Source organism: Urocitellus parryii, chromosome 10, assembly GCF_045843805.1.
Source record: "Urocitellus parryii isolate mUroPar1 chromosome 10, mUroPar1.hap1, whole genome shotgun sequence".
NCBI classification, from domain to species: domain Eukaryota; kingdom Metazoa; phylum Chordata; class Mammalia; order Rodentia; family Sciuridae; genus Urocitellus; species Urocitellus parryii.
This window is the reverse complement of record NC_135540.1, coordinates 16701720-16724115: the sequence shown is the minus strand read 5'-3', so window position 1 is coordinate 16724115 and position 22396 is coordinate 16701720. Positions and strand designations below refer to the sequence as shown.

At 43.0% G+C, this 22396-nt stretch overlaps 1 protein-coding gene across 1 annotated transcript in view; it reads left to right on the top strand.

Moving 5' to 3' along the window:
* The window catches only part of Tbc1d9 (TBC1 domain family member 9), a 109072-nt gene that overhangs the window by 65500 nt on the left and 21176 nt on the right, over positions 1-22396 (top strand). The window contains exons 4-13 of the mRNA XM_026386208.2: positions 899-1127; positions 1532-1793; positions 4067-4274; positions 9347-9553; positions 10686-10856; positions 11407-11557; positions 16663-16877; positions 18680-18797; positions 19908-20193; positions 20449-20578. Of these exons, the coding sequence (XP_026241993.2) occupies positions 899-1127; positions 1532-1793; positions 4067-4274; positions 9347-9553; positions 10686-10856; positions 11407-11557; positions 16663-16877; positions 18680-18797; positions 19908-20193; positions 20449-20578 (1977 nt within the window). The remainder of the gene's footprint in view (positions 1-898; positions 1128-1531; positions 1794-4066; positions 4275-9346; positions 9554-10685; positions 10857-11406; positions 11558-16662; positions 16878-18679; positions 18798-19907; positions 20194-20448; positions 20579-22396) is intronic.

The window sequence follows — 22396 nt, the reverse complement described above, 5'->3', positions numbered from 1 at the left end:
AGCAGGAATTCTAGGGACAATGAGGCAGGTGCAACTTTCCATCCTAGGGATTCAGGAGGGTTGCATCATGTCAAGGAGACGTAAGAGGTGGCCCAAGTTCACAGAGATATGAGTCATGCTCTCCAGTATGTGCATTCCCAGGCTGCCTTGAGGCAGAGACAAGGAAGAGGGGCGGGGGATCTGACATTGCAAAGAGAAAGGTGGAATTCAGGGGAGCATTTTCTATTAGAAAATGTAGAAACCAGTTTTCAAAGAATTACAAAGGAATTGGGTAACAATGAAATAGCATTCGTAAGCTGCTATAATAATGAAACAATGGAGCACGACAGTCACTTGCTATGCAAATGCTTGATCTCCTGTCCAGCTGTCAACACATTCTGTCTAGTATCATTTTTGCTCTCACATTCACCCTTTTTCTGCTCCAGTGACAATTTGTTCCTTTTCTGTAGGGTCCCTGATATTATAAATGGTCCTGAGATAGGGAGTCAATGGCCCTGTGCGTCTAAGTGACATGCATTTGGTCTTTCTTTCCTTTCATGTCTCTCATGATGATTTTTGTTGATTTTCAGAAAGGTAGGAGTTGGCACTTGGGAAGACTCTATCATGATAAGCTCTAGTAAACACCACACAACTGGCAAAATGTTTACACCTCCTAAAATGATGAGCTGCATTCTGAGTGACTTGAAAATAATTGGCTCCAATAAACATAATAAAATCTCTATTGTTCTTTTAGTATGCAAATGCCACTTGTTAATTGGCTTGCAATTTAGGGGATTACCCTTGGACAGGGTTTGTGATTTTTAAAAAATGCTGATCTTAGAAATCTTTCTTTGTTTCTATTATGTACAGCTTGTCATATTGACACCGGTTGTATGCTTTGTGTTTTATTTCTGATTAGGGCATCATTGCAGAGTATAACAAAATCAATGACATCAAGGAAGACGATGACACAGAAAAGTTTAAAGAGGCCATCGTGAAGTTCCATAGGCTGTTTGGCATGCCTGAAGAGGAGAAGCTTGTCAACTATTACTCTTGCAGCTACTGGAAGGGGAAGGTCCCCCGGCAGGGTTGGATGTACCTCAGTATTAACCACCTGTGCTTCTATTCTTTCCTTATGGGGAAGGAAGGTGAGTGGTCTAGAATTTCAGAGGGAATCTTTGGAAAGTCTGCTAAGGCTTTCGGTGTACTCATAAACCAAATCAAAATATCAAACATCCATAGCTATAATCGAGTCAACACTTCCTTTTTTGAATATTTAACAAGTGAATCCATATATTTTCAATTCAGTATTAAAGGAATTTTGTCATTAAGTAATAAAGGTTCACAAAAGGCATAATTAATTTAATAAACATGGATGAAAATCCATAATAATTCTGATCTCAGAATTTAAGTGGCCCCAATTTGACTCTTTAAACAACAAAACAAGGCAATCAGGAACTCAGAGGAGTTCGGGGGTTGAGAAATTGCAGTCAGTACCTTGGAAGGATCTCCTGGAGCCCGGTGTTGACCCAGCCTTGTTCCCTGTGCTCAGCCAAGCTGGTAATCCGGTGGGTGGACATTACTCAGCTTGAGAAGAACGCCACGCTGCTCTTGCCCGACGGGATCAAAGTGAGCACACGGTCCAGCGAGCATTTCTTCTCCGTGTTCCTCAACATCAACGAGACGTTCAAGCTGATGGAGCAGCTTGCCAACATCGCCATGAGGCAACTCTTAGACAACGAAGGCTTTGAGCAAGATCGGTCCCTGCCCAAACTGAAGAAGAAATCTCCCAAAAAGGTGTCTGCCCTGAAACGGTAGGTGGTAAGGGACTCTGAGTCTCTCTGTCCTCAGGACCGAGAAGCCATACATTTATTAACTGGAACCTTCTGTGAACAGCTTCCAGGGTTAGAGCACTTTTCTGGGTGTGGAACAATACTGAGAAAGATTTCCACTTTAGAAAGAGATGACTGTGCCCAGCTCCCACACAATGTAATGGGAACTCTTTGGGTCATATGGACAGAGGGACCTAGGCCCACACACAGGGGCTGGTTAGCTCTGCCCAGATGGCTCTTGTTTTAGTCAGCTTTGTGGTCACTGTGACCAAAAGACCTAACAACAATATTAGAGGAAGAAAAACGTTTATTTTGGCTCATAGTCTCAGAGGTCTCAGGCCACAGATGGCCAACTCCATTGCTCTGGACCAAAGATGAAGCAGAACATGGCGGCAGAAGGGCATGGTGGAGGAAGGCAGCTCAGGACGTGGTAAGCAGGAAGCAGAGGGAGTTCTGCTCACCAGGGACAAAATATAAACCCCAAAGTCACGTTCCCAGGGACCCACCTCCAACACCCAATTAATCCATATGAGTGGATTAATCCACTAATTAGGCTACAGATAATTTCACCTCTGAACATTTTATATTGTCTCATACACGAGCTTTTGGGGGACATCTCATATCCAAACCATAGCAGCTCTGAAAAATGGTAGCAGAAGTTCCCCGGGCAAGGAGTAGGATGGAAATTTCAGACAGAGGAAGGAACATGGTGTGCAGAGAAAAGCACAGAAGGAAGTAATTCAGTCACATGGCTAGGAGTGGACAGGCAGGGGGTGAGGAGAGGCTACAGAAAAGCCTGGAAGGGGATGTGATGGTTAAACTAGGGAGAGAGTGAGGGAGATGCTGATGCCTTCCAAAGTGGGACTCTCTGCCTGGAATTGCCCTTTCCTGAGACAGGGAATGACAGAAGGAAGAGTAGGCCCTGGGGACAGGGTAGCTGAGTTTGATGACATTGAGTAGAGTTACCTGCAGGACATGCAGTAGGAGGTCAGTCCAGTAAGATAGGCAGGATGCAGGAGGATGGCAGGTTTGAGGCCAGCCTCAACAGCTTAGTGAAACCCTGTCTCAGAAAATAAAAGAGGTTGGGGATGGGATTCGGTGGTAGAATGTCCCTGGCTTTAATCCCTGTCACTGCAAAATTGGACATCATTGGTGGAAGTTGGAGTCTGCAAGGAGGTTGTTATTATGAAGTTGTCCTTGGTGATTTGAGATGTGTTGACACAGTGGTAGAGGGCAGATGTCACCACTGCAGTGAGCTGGGCAGCAGGTGAACGGTAGGGAAAGGCAATGGGCAAATATAGACTGCTTTCTCAAGAGATTCAGTTATGAAGATGGGTCTTGCTTATTTATTTATTTAGAATGGAAAAGAGTTGAACATTAGGATTGAAGGAAGGAGGAGATGGGAAGGTTGCTGGTGAGGGTAGGTCGGGGGACAGGAGGGAGATAGGGATAAGGCTGTAAGAATATGAATCATTTAAAAAGTGGCGTCTTGTAGAGGGTGGAAGTTGTGCTTCTGTGTGTCGTGTCCTCTTCTTGTAAAACAGAGAGAAAGAGTAAGAGTTGGTGAGGGTGGAGGTCATCCTGGGGAAGAAGGGAGGGAACTGAAGGAAGCTCTGCAGCCAGTCAGTCCCTCTTTGCTCTGTGAAGCTGGAAATAGGCTGGCAGGGAGGAGGAGGGGAAAGGTTTAAACAACTGACATGGTGGACAGGAAAAGGCGCTCTTCAGGGAGTAGCCAAGAGAGGACCCAGCCGAGGTTGGAAGCCAAGAGCAGGGTTGTGCCCTAATCTCTTCGTGTCGTTCTGTTGTCCAATTAGGATAAAGAGCAACACCCAGCAGATGTGGCGTGGGGCTGTCTGCATTCTCTTTAAGTCTTTTCTTAAAAGACAGAGCCCCCCCAAAGTGGCTCCAGGTATGAGTGATTCTAACAGCCTCTTTCGAAATTATTGCATTCTTTAGACAGAATGATTTTTTTTTATTCAGGCTTTGTTTTCCCAAGGTTCTTTGACATTTACAGATATTGATTGTCAAGTGGCTCTGCAAGGGACCTAAATATAGTCAAATAACTTTATTGTGCTTTGGGGTCCTTAAGTTAGAATTGACACCAATGTAAAGCTAAAGAGCGGAGTGACAACAGGGGATAGATAGGTCAAGGAAGGGACGGGTAGGCTGAGGGAGCGTCCACTGCAGTGTTATTTAGAAGGTACTGAAACCTCTTTCTTGTCTCAGGTGAACTATAATTAACTGTTGCTTCCCAGGGATCTCGATGCCAGGGCTAAGAGTGAGAGGTACCGCGCCCTATTCCGGCTGCCCAAAGATGAAAAACTGGATGGCCACACAGACTGCACCCTCTGGACTCCGTTTAACAAAATGCACATTTTGGGCCAAATGTTTGTCTCCACGAATTACATCTGCTTCACCAGCAAGGAGGAAAACCTATGCAGCCTCATAATCCCACTCCGAGAGGTAAGTTTCAGGCAAGAAAGGATGTATGAGGACATTCGTTGATAATGCTTTTCTGGGTAAACCAAGAGTTGTTTTTTGGTTTGCTTTTTTTATTTGTTTATTGTTGTTTTGCATTTTTTTGTTATCAGTAGTGGGTTGGTCTTTAACGTTGTGAATATTCTTAATTCACTAGTGGCATTTGTTACCCTTTCAGTTGTCCCAGTTGGAAGTGTCTCTAGGACCTGTGAGATCTCATCTTCCAGAAATAATAAGGGTTTTATCATCATTCAGAGGTGGTGAGGCCTACAGATCAAGGGATGACTGCTCCTGGAAAGATTGCTTGTGGGATTCACAGATCCCAAGAGGAAAGGCCACGCCATTCAGGGCCACCCAGGAGGGACCAGATGAGTCAAGAGGCAGAAGGAACAAGGGAACTCAGGGGCAAGAGCCTTTATTGTGTTTTGTGAGGGAAAAAACCAGCTGGACAGACTTAGGATTGTGTCGTGTGCACAGTTTTGTGGGCTCTGAGGCATAGTGGCGGCAGGAGTTGTCTAATTCCTGGCCCTAGGGTGAGTTGGGCAGGACAATAGTGGCCCTGACTATCAGCACTAGAAAAAAGGAGGTGGTTGGAATGTGGGCTCTGCATGGTTTGTTTGCTTGAAAAAACAATTTTCTAGCAATTGGCCAGCACTGAGTGAGGGTGATCTCTCAGGTGTCAGAAAGACCCAAACGTATCAAAGCATCAGACACAAAAAACAAGAAAATACAGTTCTGAATAGCCTGGCTTGCGGCTGTGGGCAGCCTGGTCAAAAGGAGCAAGTGGGTGGGTGGGTTAGAAGGCCAAGTGTTTGTTCCCACCTGATCTGCCAGGAGCCTACATTAGAATCACCAGGCTGCTGGTTAGCAGCAGATTCCACAGTCCACCCCAAAATCCGAATCTCTACAGATTTTGCAATCTGTATTTCAAGAAATTTCCAGGCCAGTTCTCATGTCCAGGAAAGTCCAAAAGATAGTATACTTGCTCGGGTTTGGAGCTGGATTTCCTCCTGCCTGGGATAGGAGGTTAGTCCATCTGGAGGGTTGGCTATGAGGTTTGGGTTGAGAACTTCCAGTTATATGTCAGGGGTCAGGAAACACAGGAGCTGGCAGCCCTCAAGTTTCTGGCAACTTCCAGCCTAACCTGATCCTTTCCTGGAAGATAAGGTAGTCAAACGTTTTGAACATTTAACCGAGATTGTCTCTTTGTCAAGATTTCCCATAATAGGCCAGGTGAGGTAGCACATGCCTATAATCCCAGTGGCTCAGTTCAAAGCCAGCCTCAGCAAATTAGGGGGACCCTAAAGCAACTTAGCAAGACCCTGTCTCAAAATAAAAAATGGAAAAGGCTGGGGATGTGGCTCAGGGGTTAAATGCTTCTGAGCTCAATTTCTGGTACAAAAAAGAAAAAAACAAGAACGAAAGAAAAGTTTCCCCATAGTAAAGGATTAAAGTTTCTCTATCTTGTATATCTTTAAAAAATTTACTTATGTAAGCAAATGCCCCTGGAGTTATTTTTTCCCTTTCTCTTTTGTTTTAAGAGTAATGTATTGTTATCACAGAAATTTTTCAAAAATACAAATAAAAAGAAAGCAAAATTTACATATAGTTTCATTATTTAAAAGACAATCACCTTAACTGTGCACAGTACACAGCTTTCTAGGCTTTTTCTATGCATTGCTGTGTGCATGTCTTATAACCCAGATCTAAAACATGTTATATGGAATTTTTACTTTTATTTATGACCTTTAACAGTAAATATATCTCAGACCATTTCCTAAAAATTAAATATTCTTCTATGATGTAATTTTTAACGACTGCATATATACATTATTGATATATTCTTTTACCTAAATTAATATGTAAACTTTTCTTAAGTGACAAGTTACAAATTCCTAGAAGCCAAACAGATCAAAAAGAATGCAGCTGGGCGTGGTGGCACATGCCTGTAATCCCAGCAGCTCAGGAGGCTGAGACAGGAGGATCGTGAGTTCAAAGCCAGCCTCAGCAAAAGCGAGGTGCTAAGCCACTCAGTGAGAACCTGTCTCTAGATAAAATACAAAATAGGGCTGGGGATGTGGCTCAGTGCTTGAGTGCCGCTTAGTTCAATCCCTGGTACTCCACCCTCCAAAAAAAGAATGCAAAATGTTAAACAATTGACAAATTTGGTTCTTCTTATTCTGGGTCAGCAAAACTAGTGTTGAACACATTTTGAGGCCAGGATAAGTTGCTGGAGTGGAGAGACCAGTTTTCCTTACATGGGGTTGTGAACATAGCTTCATAATTTTTCTAGCAAATTTAACCTCCTTCATGGTCTCCACCATAGCCCATTAGTAGGCATAACTTTGTTCATCTCATTCTGTGTGTAAGTTTCTTCACCCAGTGTTAACCAAAGCCAACCAACCAGGAATGGCTAGGAAATCCACTCCAGGATTAAGAATGCACTGCAGATGGGTCATTTGTGACTCTGAGCATGTTACCACTCTGTTTATCCAGAGGTGCAGAGAAGGTCCTGAAGCCTGTATCCAGACATCTGCCCTGCTTCTGATCAGCACCCCTGAGTGTTGGGTCCAGCCAGCTCTGTTTGTACTGGAGTGAGATTTAGAACACAATAGTAGAGCCCTGGAGGACTGAGAGACCCCCTTGCTGGTGTTCTCCACCTCTCTTTGGCTTGCTGGTTTTCCCTAGTAGGCAGAGATCATTCAGTCATAATTCAGGGTAAATCAGAGCAAAGAGAGTCTAAAGAGGTGGGGTTTAGACCTGAAGCATGAAGTGGTTGGAAGGTGTAGTTTTAAAGAAATCTGCCTGGTAGGATCTCAGTGCTTCCCTTTGACCTGATGAATTGCTGAGGGATGTTAATGGTGGATCCCCAACCCCCAACTAATGGAGGAGGCAAAGGCCTTAATGTAAGTTTTATTACCTGTGGGTAATGATAACGTCAGAAAAGCAGCGGGTGTTTGAGTGGAGTGTTCTCACAGGAGCAGGTGCCCTTTGGAGCCCTGTTGTGCCCAGGGAGCCTCCGTGGAATGTGACACCCCCTTGGGCTGCAGACTGTTAGCATGCATTCTACACATGGAATTCAGTTAGGCTACAGTGACAGAGGGTGAAGATTTATGCAGAATCATGTGGCTGTGGATTTTTGAATTAATTGTTGGGGTAGTGGAAGCAGGAGGCTACAGGAATCTGATGAGGCTCCTCCTTATCGTCACTTAGAGGGTCCAGATGAAGTGCCTCCCCAACACCAATTGCCTCATAAATGCTCATCAGGAACCATCAAGACTTGATTGAGTTCCAGTCTGTTTTATAAGCCCAGTTGGTAATGAAAGTGTCTCATTATAGTGTAGAGAATGCGGAGGCAGCTGGCCTCCTTTACTAGGCGGGGCAAAGCTCATGGAATAGATTTTACTAGAACTCATTTGTCAATGAAAAATGTCTCATAATCCACGTGAGCATTCCCGTGTTTTATGTAGGAGTTTCCTGTTTCCGTGGTCATGATTCTGGTAAATGAGAAGACGCTTTCCATTTGACTTTATCAAATTCCATGTCCCTGTCTGTTTGAGACACAAAATTTGAACCTTTAATCCTTTGGCCTCTGCCATTTAGTTCTAGATGCCTGATGACCCAAAGAACCAGCAGAAATTTTAAAACAAACATTTTTCAAGTGTTGAGGGAAAATCCTTTTCATAAGAAAAAAGGTTCTTTTCTCCATTTTTCTAGCAGTTTTTTGTATTAAAACAAAACACAACAAAAAAAATCCTGCAGGTGCACTCGGATTCCTTTAAAACAGATATTTACATTTATACATGATATGTAACTATATTGATATATCACATGCATGTTATATAATGTATATCACATACAATGCACAGCACTTGAGGCCATGCAACTTTTTAAGGTACTTTAATATATTTCCTAGGCTAAAGCAGAAGAAAGGGTTTTTAAAGTACTGTTTGGAAAAGATATATTTCATATGAAAATGCCAATATGCAGATTCAAGTTAACTCTGTCCAGACTGCCTTCAGATAGAAAAGAAGAGGGGAGAAGAGACCTAGCTGTAGGTACATAATCAGAGCTCTTATAAATAAACCATTTAGAGCTCACCTTGAAGTTTTTCCTAATGTGCTAAAGAAAATAGTTTTATTGCATTTATCCTTGCTTCCAATTTTATGTAAATCCTACTAAAAACCACAAATATATGTCTTCAGTTCAAAGCTAAAACAGATGTTTCTCTTTCCTTCTTTTCTTCCGCTGTAGGTGACTTCAGTGGTCACACACATGTGTGCACATAGACTCATGCACACCTGTGCGCGCGCGCACACACACACACACACACACACACACACACACACAATCTGCTAGTGCAAACAGCATTGCAGTTAAACTGTTTATATCATGTCTGTCCAGGAATAGATCCTTGACAATTGGATGCAAAGCCACAGATCAGTGATCCATTCATTGAAAGATTGATGAGGTCTTGAAAACCTCCCTAACATTAAGCTTGATACAAGGACAGGTACCAGTTCTTTTCCATGTCCTCTGAGTGGTGTGACAGCTAGGAGTCCTAGCTCTCATGACTCCCTGAGATTTTAATGAAATTCATTTCCAGCCAAGTGACCCATCTTGGCACTAGTGACATTTAGGGCCAGACTTCATGTTGGGCACTGCCCTGTATACTGCTGCTGGACGTTCAGCAGCTTCCCTAGCCTCTACTTACTAGATGGTTGTCACCTTCCCATTTGCGACAACCAAAAATGCCTTCAGATATTGCCTGATGTCTCCAGGGTATGTGGGAAACAGTAGAATCATTCCCAGTTTAGAACCACTGATTTTGAAAGATCAGCAAGATTATTCTAGTTTCTGCTCTAAATTCCAGTTAGATTTGCTGTGAGCTATTTTATTTTATTGGAAAAGAGACAAAGAATCCCAATTTGCTCCAGAAAATACGGGTGGTTTCCACAGAGTGGTGAGAGGGCTGTGTTCCTCTTGTAGCACTGCTTGTGGGCTGCTGTGGGGTGATTCCTGGAAAGTGATGCTCTGTGCTTCGTGTTTCTTTTTAGGTGACCATTGTGGAGAAGGCCGACAGCTCCAGTGTGCTCCCGAGTCCCCTGTCCATCAGCACCAGGAACAGGATGACCTTCCTATTTGCCAATTTGAAAGATAGAGACTTTCTAGTGCAAAGGATCTCAGATTTCCTGCAGCAGACGACTTCCAAAATATACTTGGACAAAGAGTTTGCCGGAAGCTACAACAGTTCAGACGATGAGGTCTGTAGAAAATACCTGCAGGTGTTGGGGTTTGCCCTATTCCTGTGCCCAAGAGTGTTCGCTTCCTATTTTTTCAGTTCTGCAATCTCTGTAGCTATTCTAAGATAAGCCACCTGCTCTCATGCAGTATCTCAGCAGGCTCTTGGGTAAACTCGAGAAGTTTGGTTTCAACCTCTTATTCTACAGTTGCCAGTATTATTAAGTGATTTTATCTGTTACGTAGCAAGTGACTCTTGCCCACAGAATGACATGGTTTGGAATGGTACAGAAGTCAATAAAGTCTCAGGTCTGAAATTCAGCATCATCATGATGATTTTATTACAATAAAATACAAATCGCATCCTCCCTATTGAATTAGGCCCTGGACCCACATCCAGGAAAATAGAGCACTGAGAAGACATGGGACTAGGTAAATGACTGAGCAAGGTACTGCTAGTTAAAACAAGCTTTAAACATGGTAAAGTCACATGTAACACCCCCTCCTTGCCTACCCGGTTCACTTATGTTGGTTTTTTGTGTATGTGTGTGTGCTACTGGGAATGGATGGCAGGGGTGCTCTACCACTGAGCTATGTCCCCAACCCTTTTTATTTTATTTTTGAGATAGTGTCTCACCAAGTTACCTGGGTGAGAACTTGTCATCCTCTTACCTCAGCCCTCTGTTGTTGGGATTAGAGCACATGCATCATCATATATGCAAATCAGAGAGACAAATAGGCAGCCTCTGTTACCAAAATTGCATTTAAAATATAAAGGAAGGGGCTGAGGCTGTCGCTCAGTGGTTGAGTGCTTGTCTAGCACATGGGAGGCACTGGGTTCCATCCTCAGCACCACATACAAATAAATAAATAAATAGAATGAAAGTATTGTGTTTATCTACAACTAAAATAAAAAATATTAAAAAAAAAATACAAAGGAAACCAACTTTGAGCATTGAAATGCTGCAGCCTATGACCCCAGCCACTGTCTGATCCCTGACGAGATGTTAACTTGCTGCCTTTCTCCCGGTCCTTCCTGTAGCAAGAAACATCAGGAAAACATGACGGAGTTACTGATAGCTACTCAGAGGACCCTGTGGACACAGGCTCTGTGCCCAGATCCCTCCAATGTCTTGCTCTGCTCCTCATGAACAGGTGTACTCTCGGCCCAGCAGCCTCGTGTCCTCCAGCCCCCAGAGAAGCACGAGCTCCGACGCGGACGGAGAGCGCCAGTTCAACCTGAATGGCAACAGCGTCCCCACAGCCACACAGACCCTGATGACCATGTACCGGCGGCGGTCTCCTGAGGAATTCAACCCCAAATTGGTGGGCACCCTTTGCTCTTCCCCCAAACTGTGGTAGAACATGACCATTAAAAATAGTTTTTAATGTAAATAAACTCATAAATTGTCTGTGTAAATGGTGAAGCAGTTTTTATCTAAATATGCTGTTAGGTTCCAGAGCGGCTTGACGGGAGGAGACAAGAATCATTTTAACTCCTTTTATTTTAACTATTGTGCAAGTCAACCAATAAATAAGTACACGCTTTCTCAGCACACATTTTAAAAACATGAATTCACTTTCACTTGGAGGAATAGAAATAAAGCTAAAAATATGATTGGCACCCTCCTGACCCATCTTGGGGAAGTGGGATTCTGCCTGGGTCAGAGAGCTTTGGGGCACAACTGCCACCTGTGATGGATGTGTGGAATTGGGGGAGGATTCCAGAAAAATCTTGAGTTCTTTGTTCCCACGTGCTCTGCCCAGAACTTGACTACCCCACTCAACAGGGAAACTCTTCTGACCTTCCATCTCGACTCTCCTTACCAGCCTCGCAGTACTTTGGGGATGTAATAACCTTCCTTGTGTCTTTCAGGCCAAAGAGTTCTTGAAAGAGCAAGCCTGGAAGATTCACTTTGCTGAGTATGGGCAGGGGATCTGCATGTACCGCACCGAGAAAACCCGGGAGCTGGTGTTGAAGGGCATCCCCGAGAGCATGCGGGGCGAGCTGTGGCTGCTGCTCTCAGGTACGACCTGGGCAGGGCTGGAGCACGGGCACCTGAGTCCAGGGCACCCGGGCTTCCCCTCCACCTTCCGTCCTGCACCAGGTGTTCTTCCAAATAGGCAAACCTCCAATTCAGAACTAAAGCTCATTTCCCCACCAGAATCTGTGAATTCTTCAAAACCTTTTACTCTTCATCAAAATCCAGGACCCAAGGTCAGCAGCCCAGATGCTGAGGCCACTGTCCCCTGAGTCCTCAGTCTCTTCCATTTCTTCAGTGAGACTTTGTAGGAAAAAGAGAGCCGGATGTGCCAGAGTGCAGCGTTTTGTGATTCAGGGGGATCTCCTCTCTCAGGTTCAGTTCTGGAGTGGAGGGATGAGAAAGCCCCATTCTTTTTTGGGGTGGGGTACCAGAATTGAACCTGGGGTGCCTACCGACGGAGCCACATCCCCAGCCCGTTTTTATATTTTATTTAGAGACAGGGTCTCACTGAGTTGCTTAGGGTCTTCTAAGTTGCTAAGGCTGACGTTGAACTTGCCAATCTCCTGCCTCAGCCTCCCAAGCTCCTGGGATCATAGACGTGTGCCACCACACCTGGCGAAACCCGTTCTTGATTTTTGCCTCCTCCTGAGGTCTTTGGTTGTCACTGAGGCCATGAAGGTGGCTTCTTATATATGCCTTGAATAATATTCCTCCTGTCTTCAGGGCATACACTCCCAGGCCCCCACTGGCTGCCTGAAACCACAGGTAGTATCAAACCCTGTCTACCATGTATTTTCCTACAAACACATACCTGTGATAAGTTCATCTTACAAATTAGGCACAGTAAGAGACTAACAAACAATAACTAATAATGAAATAGACCAGAGTATAACAATATGCTATAATAAAAGTTATTTAAATCTTAGGAATTATTTATTTCTAGAATTTTCCATTTTAATATTTTAATCTTTCAGGCTAACCTGCCACTACTTCTTGTCATCCTGAGCATCCAGAGTATCCCAGGGATCTTTTCTATCTCAAACACCAGGGCATGCCTTCAAATTCCACAAACCTTTACTTTATCATAGAAATCAGTTGCTCTTATCTGATTTGAGGCCTAAAAAGTAATCATTCTAAATAAGCTTATGTGAATCATTTTATCTGAACCTGAGGTGTTTTGACCATTATTAAACCCTTTAATTTAGAAAATGACATTAAAGTGAAAAGAATTGTTTTCAGACTTACAGGAAAACCTTGAAATGTTTACTAGTATTTCTAGAAGTGCATATAAGTGGTAAAATGTCCCACAGTGAGGTCTAGAAATGTCTGGGCAGTAAGGCAACAGAATCCCGAAAAAAAATCATTGACTTTGTCTATTTCGTGTGAAATGGGTTTGTTCTGTCCCCATTTACTTGTCGTTTTCATTTTCCTTAAGTAGACCAGCTGCAGCCCTCCTCCCTTATTACTTAAAAGCCCTAATTTGAGTCAACTCACCTCTAATTACAAATGAAGCCAGAGCCTCACTACACAGTCTCCTCTTGTCTTCCTTGAGTTGGGTGAACTGGTCACTCACGGAGTAAATGAAAAAGTCCATTTTCATCCTCCCTATTCAGAGTAGAAGTTATTTTCAGCCACATCTCAGATGACAGTGAACAAGCCCCAGGAATCCTACACAGCCCTGTGGCAGAGATAGTCAGGGGGGTCACATCCAGTGTCTCCTTTAACAGTGAGGGCAGTGTGTGACCAGAGAGTGACATGTTTACATATTGCCCATGTTCCCCTTCCATCCAGTGTGGGGTTCACATGGAACCCAGCTTCTAGTAGGTGAGCGCACCTTGAGACCCAGCTCCCTCCCATGACCCCGAAGGCCACTACACCAGGACTTGGACTCAGTGCGGCCCAGCCCCATGAGAACAGAGCAAAAGCCAAGGTTATTTACCGTCAGCCAGGGTCCCCTCCCAGGGCCTGAGTGAATGACAGGTTGGCTCTCTTCGTGACCATCTGGGCGAGCCATTGGGTTGGGGACTCCATATTCTAAAGGGTGAACTGGGAATGTTTACCCTGTCTTTATATATAATTTATATTTTTGGTTTTTAATAAAAAGCCTTATTGAGATGCAACTCACGATTCAACAAAGTGTACAATTCAATGATTTTAAGATATTCACGGAATTGTGGTCAGCACGGTTAATTTTAGAACTCTGTCGTCAACCCCTCCTGCCACCCCAGGTTTTCTCAGTCATTCTCCATTTCCCCCCAAGCTGTAGGCAGCCAGCTGTAGGCAACCGCTAAACTCCTTTTTATTTCTATAGATTGATCTACTCGGGGCATTTCGTATAAGTGGAATCCTGCAGTAGTTCTTTGTGACTGACTTCTTTCTCTTGGCGTAGTGCTTTCAAAGTTCACCTGTGCTGTAGCATGTATCAGTGTTTCATTGCTTCTCCTACCAAACGTTGCCCCCTCGTACGGTTGTAATTCACTTTGTTCAGCCATTTGTCAGTTACTGAACATTGAGGTGGATTGCACTTTTTTCTACTGTGAATAATGTAAGTTTGGGGGTGGGATGTGTATTTTCATTTCTTTTGAGTATGTACCTGGAGTGGAATTTCTGGTTTGTCTGCTCTGTTTTTAACCTTTTAAGGAACTGCCAGGCCATTTTCCAAACCAGCTGCACCTTTTCACAATCCGCTTCCAATTTTTCCACATCTTCACCACCACTTGCTCTTTTCTATTCTATTGTAGTCACCCTAGATGTTGAGTGATTTGTCACTGTGGTTTTGATGGCTAATGATGTTGAGCATGTCTTCCTGTGCTTAGTGGCCATTTTTATATCTTCTTTGCAGAAAGATCTACTTAGATCTTTTGCCCACTTTTAATTAGGTTGTCTTTTATTAATTGAGTGCTAAGAGTTTTTAAGCACATTTTATTCACAAATCCATTATCAGATTTTCAAAATTTCCCATTCCTTTGGCTGACTTTTCACTGTCTGGATGGTGTCCTTTGAAACATAAAATTTCTAAGTTAGGTGAAGTTCAATTTATGTGTTTTTTTTTTCTTATATCACTGTTTTCATATGTTGAAGATTTACGCCAGCCCATATTTTCTACTAAGACTTACAGTTTCTTGTGATTCATTCATTTTAATATTTATGTCATATGAGGTAATGATCTAAATTCATTCTTTTCCATATGGGTAGTCAGTTATCTCTTGGTCATTTGTCCGAAAGCCTCTGCTTTTCCCTGATGAATTGGCTTAGAACTCTTGTCAAAAACTAATATATCATTAAGGAGAGAGTTCATTTTTGGAGTCTCAGTTGGCCTATTGATGTGTCTATATGCCAGAACCACATAGTCTTGATTTGTATAACTTTGTAATAAGTTTTAAGATCAAGAAGTGTGAGTCCTCCAGCTTTGTTGTTCTTTTTCAACATTGATTTGGTCATTTGGAAGGCCCTTAAATTTTCCTGCAAATTTTAGTATCAACTAGTTAATTTTTACCAAAAGGGCAGCTGGGGGTTTGGTAAGTATTGTGTTGACTCTGTACATGGGTTTAGGTAGTTTCCCTATCTTAACAATATTAAGTCTTCTAAGCTATGGACATGGGGTATCTTTCCATTCACTTTGTCTTTGTTAATATCCTCCAGCAATCTTTTATAGCTTGAAATAATTGTATTTATTCTGAATATTTATTTTCTCTTTATCATATTATAAATGCAATTGTTTACTCACTTTCATTTTAAGATTGGTTACTTATTGATATTGATATGCAGTTCATTTTTTTGGTATTGATCTTATATCCTGCAGCCTCAATGAATTCATTTGTGTGTTTTCTACAACAATTTTTATTTACATCTCCTCAGCATTAGTGATATTGAGCATCTTTTTCTCATATATGTTGGATATTTGTCTTCTTTGAAGAAGGTCTGTTCATTTCCTTTGCTCATTTTTAATTGGATTTTTGTTGTTGTTGTTGTTGTTTACTGTTAGTTGAGTGAACTATTAGTTGTATTAGTTCCTTGTATCTTTTTATAGTTTGGATATTTACTCCTTATCAGATATTTGATATGAAAAAGTTTTCTTCCATCCTGTAGATTGCCTTTGCTCTCTGCTGATCCTTTGGGGTGCAGAATTTCATATAATCTAACTTGTCTATTCTTTTGCTTTTGGTGCATGTGCCTTTGAGTTGTGATTGGTGTCATATCCAAAATAATTTCCCTGACCAATTTTGAGAAGCACTTCTCCTGTTTTCTTCTAGCAGCGTTATGGTTTCAGGTCTTCTGCTTTAAGTCTTTAGTCCATTTGTGCTGCTGGTTGTGGTATATGGTGTGAGGTTAGGGTCCAATTTCATTCTTCAGAGTGATAAAATCCATTTTCCCCAACAGCAATATAAATTTATACCTAGATTTAAATTTAGCTATTTGCATACAGAGTTTTTCTGTCTTCAAGAATCTTAATACAAACATCTTAAACTGGTGATTATATAGCCCGGCTCCCATCCCTCTCCTGCAGAACTCCCACAGGTAATAGGCTCATCACTACTAAGAACACCCTCATCACTGACTGCAACTTCAAAAATCCCTCCAAGTATACTACAGCCTTTCCTGCTCTTCCAGATTTGAAGTCCTTCATAGCTAGCCCTTTAGCAAATAGTGTTCAAACTTAATTTGAGAGACATCTTTATTTTCAAGTAAAATTATAATAAAACCCCCCATGAAATAAAAGCAAAGCTTTTATCGGGTTATTACAGTGGTTAAAGGGAGTGGAGAGAGGAGGACTCAGCCTGGCTTACTCTGGTCACTGTCCCTCTTCTCTTAAGCAGCCACTTGAGATTGTGGAAGCTCCTTGGAGCACAGGTTTATAGCCTGCAAACTTCTACCTGAAGGGGTTTTTACTCAGCCACCTTGCTCTGGGGCTGGAAAAGGTCATCAACCTTAGGCTATCCATGATAGAAATATACCACATTTTTCATCTGATTCATATTTTCACATGATTTCATCTTTTTTGCCAATTTTCTATGAGTGACAGAAAAAATGAAGAGGTTTAGCTGACTGGACCACAATTACAACGATATAAATCATAAAGCATTAATTTACAGAGCGAGGCAGGGCTTCCACTTTGTGGATATTGTATCTGTTATGTGTTCCCCCAGGTGCTATCAACGAAAAGGCCACACATCCTGGGTACTACGAAGACCTAGTGGAGAAGTCCATGGGGAAGTACAACCTCGCCACAGAGGAGATCGAGAGGGACTTGCACCGCTCTCTTCCGGAGCACCCAGCTTTCCAGAACGAAATGGGCATTGCTGCTCTGAGGAGGGTCTTAACAGCTTATGCATTTCGAAATCCCAACATAGGGTATTGCCAGGTGAGTGTCTTGGAGAGTTTATACAGAAGAAATATTGCTCCAAGGCTCCTCAGTCTCAGTGCAGTTGGCATCATAATCTCTTCCCAGGGGGTGGGGGGGGGATGTCCTGTGCTTGTGTTAATGACATGCCTGGCCCCTACCCACTCGATGCCAATAAAACTTCCCAGTTGTGACAGTCAAAATTGTCTCTTGACATTGCCAATGTCCCCCTAGGAGCAAAGTCACCCTGGGTCAAGGCCTACTACCCGAGACAGGAGCCAGACATGATGCCCCTTTGTGGGTCATCCAAGGTCCAGCTCACTACCTGGTCTACCCTCTGCATCTTAAACACACAGCCCTTCTCTATAGATTGCCACATGTTCCTCTTAAACTGTAACGTCCTTGGAAATTACGGCATGTGTACGCTAGGGTTGTACTTGAATACACATTAGAATCAATTTGGTTTTACTCAGCATGACAAAAAAAACAAGGCAAAATGTTGCCCACACGCTAAAATCATTTCCTGTACTGGAACCTAAGTGACCACTTGGGAGGCTTCCAGATAACGTGACCTTAGATTGGAAGACTGCATCATCAGGGAGGCCTCCTGGACCACCCATTTTAGGGCTAAAGGAGGCTGAACTTCTGCTCTTACATCCATACATCTGTCTCCCTCCTACACACACACTCGCCCTCTCTCTCCATTTACCACATTATTTAACTTTTTAAAATAACATTAAATTTAAACATACCCCCAAATTGATTAATTACCCTTTATATCTTAGTGTTTTCTCTCTCACACCAGCATCTACGCCCTGGAAGGCTTGTCTAAGCAGTGTCTCCCGTCCCCCTCCTTCAGTTCCTATACCAGAGCCTGTAACAGGGTGGAACCTGGAAAAACCAATTTTGACTGAATGACTGAGGAATTGACTATAACCACAGCCATGGACTAGAGTTGACAGGTTAATTCTCAAGTGGAATTTTAATAATGATTTCACTCGGGAAAATATTGAGTAAGACTTGCAAGAAAGAGCCCATTATACCAAAAGAGAAATTTTCATTGAGGAAGTCTGATGAACAGACTCCCGGGTTTCCAGAAGATCAAAAGAAGCAAAGTAGTTAGAAGGCTTTTAATAGAATAGAATTTGCATCTATCTTTTGATCTTCCTTTTTTAATTAAGAGGACTATTAAGGTAGTTTAGCTGTTGAGTGGTTATGAGCTCTCTGATAATAACTTCTAAGAAAGGAAGGTGACTTTAGAATTTAAATCACAGTTACTTATCAGGACCATCTTTATCCAGAAATAATGGGCCAGGGCTTTAACTCTGAAAGGTTTCATTATTCTCTGAGGAGAGCCTGGAGCTACGTGTACTTGGTTATAGAAAGTGTTACGGAAGGTTAAAAAGGAAATATTTACCTCATTGAATTAAGGATTAAGAACACTGAGAGATTTTTACAGGTTGAAAGCTTTGTCAGATAGCTTGGGGGCAAAGTTTTTGAAAGGAGGGTTTGCCTGCACATGTTTTGTGTTAGGGATTCTGGTGAATATTGGTGCTAACAATCCCCTGATGAGGTACTGGCTCAAGGACTAATGGTTTTTACATTTTTAAAGGGTCATAAAAGAAAACAAAACCCAGAATACAGACAGCGCCCCTATGTGTCCTGCAAAGCCTCAGAATTTCATCTGGAATTTTTCAGAGAGTTTGATGGCCTCTGTGAGAGTAACTCAATAATCTTTTTTAGGTTAACAAAATTACTTGTATTTTAATATCTATTTGATGTCTTCAAAATGTATTGGATGACTTTGTCTTTCATTCCACTAGGCCATGAATATTGTCACCTCAGTGCTACTTCTTTATGCCAAAGAGGAGGAGGCTTTCTGGCTGCTGGTTGCTTTGTGTGAGCGGATGCTTCCAGATTACTACAACACCAGGGTTGTCGGTATGTGGGTGTGTTACCCTCTCAGCCTGAAGCTCATGGGGACAATGGTTTTAGAGCCGTAGCAGCCACAGCTTCACTCCTAGTCACATTAGCCAGCAGTTTCAGACTACTCCAGTTTTCCAAGATGGAAAGAGCTTAAGTGAATATAGGTTGTAAATAAAGAAATCCCGTGGAGCATAAGGGATGTGTGGCACATATTGCTGTCACAGATGTTATCTTAGGAAACACTTGATGTGGTGTCACTGCATAATATGTGAGAGCTACCCCAAGGGCTCTGACCATTAGTGGAAAAATAGATTTCCACTGAAATGTCTATCTATGTGCTCTTTAATAGAGAAGATGGAGCCTATGGAAAGCAGAGGTATTCAAAAAATGTTATCTGGGGTGGGAAACACAGCATGTGAAGTCTTATCCAAAGCTGAATTCCTAAGGCATATTTCAGAACTGGTTTCATTGCAAAGCAAACAACCATTGAATTAGTGCCTCCTTGTAACCCCTTCATGTATCAGACATTAACTTTCGCAGGACAAGCTCTTCATTCCTGGTATAGTAGACAACATATGCTTTATGTAACCCTCTTGTGTCCTGTCTGTATTTCTAGATTTTTGTACACTAATATGACTTAGGGAAAATATTCTCTAAAAATGTCAGTCAGTCATTTGTGAGTGTGTGCAGCTTTAAGTTTTAAAAATACAACTATTTTTTTAAAGTCATGTCATATGTGAAGACCATGCGTCCAAAGAGTATTTTTTAAATAAAGAAGAGTTTACCGAGTAAACTACTTAGGGGTACACTTGGGGCATCCTGGATGTGTATTTCATTCCTAAGCAAATTTTGTGCTGCCAACACAACAGTGTCATGAAAATTTTATAAAGTTTTTACATCGACCCTTAGAGTCGTTCCATTAGTGCTCATTCATGGTAGGAAAACAGCAAGGAGAAGATGCAGCCAGACTTACCCTGGAGACTGAGCTCCGTTGACACTTGGTCTAGGGACACAGTCCTGGCAGAATGGTTGTGAATGGGGTGGTCACAGGGAAGCCACTTGTGTGGGTTCTCTGGTGAGAAGGTACAGCTGGTCGACCTGAGCCCTTTGGTGTCCCCCGCTCAGGCGCACTGGTGGACCAGGGTGTCTTCGAGGAGCTGGCCCGGGACTACGTGCCGCAGCTGTACGACTGCATGCAGGACCTGGGTGTGATCTCCACCATCTCCCTGTCTTGGTTCCTCACCCTCTTCCTCAGCGTGATGCCCTTCGAGAGCGCCGTGGTGGTCGTGGACTGTTTCTTCTATGAAGGAATCAAAGTGATATTCCAGTTGGCCCTGGCCGTGCTGGATGCCAACGTGGACAAACTGTTGAACTGCAAGGACGACGGCGAGGCCATGACCGTCCTGGGAAGGTACTGTGCTGCCTCGGATACCCCTCCGGCCTTCTCCCTGGGCTTTCTCTCTTGCTCCCTCTTTTCCTGAGTCTTAATGGCCTTGATGATAATCCTAAAATCTCTGTGGCTGAGGATTTATTCCCAGAGGCTTTTTCTTTTGAAGTGAAGGGCATTTCTTTCTGTTCTAAACTGCCGTTTGTGGAATGGGAATGTGGAACCGTAGTGGGACAATCCCAGCTGGTCCCCAGTGACGTGGGTTTGCCTCTTCTCCAGGTACTTGGACAGCGTGACCAACAAGGACAGCACGCTGCCCCCCATCCCTCACCTCCACTCCCTGCTCAGCGACGACGTGGAGCCTTACCCTGCGGTGGACATCTTCAGACTCATCGGAACGTCCTACGAGGTGGGCCTTGCCTCCCGCCTGATTGTGAATGGTGCCCGAGGCTGCCGGGAGGGCAGAGCTGGATGTGGGTCCCTGCCGCCATTGCTAACCTGTCTTAGCCTGTCTTGTGCTGCCATCGCTAGACACCACAGATGGGTAATTTATAAAGAACAGAAATGCATTCCTCACCGTTCTGGAGGCTGGCATGTCCAACACCAAGGTGCAGGTTAGGGCCCTTCTTCCTACTTCCAAGATGGCACCTCGTATTCCAGAAGGGAGGAGCATCACGTCCTGACCTGGCAGAAGAGCAGAGTGGAGAGCACACTCCTGCAAGAGGTTTTATTAGCAGTTAATCCATGAGGCCAGCTAACCCGCTCCCTTGAGGCCCCACCTCCCAGCCCTGTCACACTGGGGAATAAGTTTTAACACCAGTTTTGGAGGGGACAGAAGTATTGGAGCCATAGCCTTAACCACTGGCTTAACCTGCTTCCTTTTATGCTGTGAGAACTAGTTGTCAGAAATAAGTAGCTACCTGCTAGCTGACAGGGTCTGAACTGGGTCTCTGGAGATGGACACTGAGTGGGCGTAGAATTCCCAGGGGTCTGATACCTTGGCAGCAAATGGTATGACAGGCTCTGGGCCTTTGGTTCTTTGCTATGCCCACCATGAAGCCTGGTCTCAGATTCAACTCTGGGTGGGTTGGCAACTGGATCAGTTCATTTCCTTTCAGTGCTAAGTACTTAGATTCCTCTGGAGTAGATATTCTGAGACTCTTATAATACCCTTCATCAGGCCGGAGTGGACCAGAGTTCGAGTATTCCTCCAGAGTTGCTTGGGCTGGATGAGGGAGGAGCCTTCTGGTCTAATATACTCCAGACGCCATAGAACTAACTGAATTCCAGAATAAAGTGAACAAACTTCAGTGCCACCTGCCTCCTTAGCAACTAGTGGTTTGAGTGCCCCAAGGATTCAGTGCCCATAACACTTGCTGGTTTCAAATTTCTGCAGAAATGATTATCAAGTAAGAGAAAGAATGATATTCTGCTTTCTATAGATGTTTTAGAATTGTGCTTGGTGATTCTGTATTCCAGCTAGCAACACACTGGATACAAGAGAAATTGTGAAGCCTTGGGTGAGGTAGAAAGTCTCTCTTTGAGTCAAAAATTAAAACTGGTGTGGATATAGAGAGCTTTTCAGAAATGTATGTCTTTAATCCAATATGGGAGAAAGACTGATAATTCACTTCTTAAATTTTCGTTCAGACTCCATCATGTTTATTGATAACATTTTAGTTACATGTTAAAATCATAAAAGAAATGAAGCATATTGTAGAAATTGTAGACGACTATGAAGAAAAAAAATAACTATCTTATGAGCATTTTACCATATTTTCCTTAAGTATGTTTTTATATTTGCAACATACACTTAAAAAATAAGGTCCTACTAAATGCTACTTTGTCACATTTCTATTTTTTTACCTCAAAAAAGGCAAGATGACACACACCTGTAATCCCAGTGGCTCGGGAGGCTAAGGCAGAAGGACTCTGGTTCAAAGCCAGGCTCAGCAACTAAGCAAGGTTCTAAGCAACTTAGTGAGACCCTGTCTCTCAAATAAAAAATACAAGGGGCTGGAAATGTGGCTCAGTGGTGCCCCTGGATTCAATCCCTGATAGATAGATAGATAGATAGATAGATAGATAGATAGATAGATAGATAGATAGATAGGAAGAAAAAGATTCTCTAATACATTAGATTTTGTTAGGAGGCATGCTTTTAATAAATTATCTGTACTACGCTTTAATGAGTTAACAGATGATTTCATTGGACATTTACTTTGGT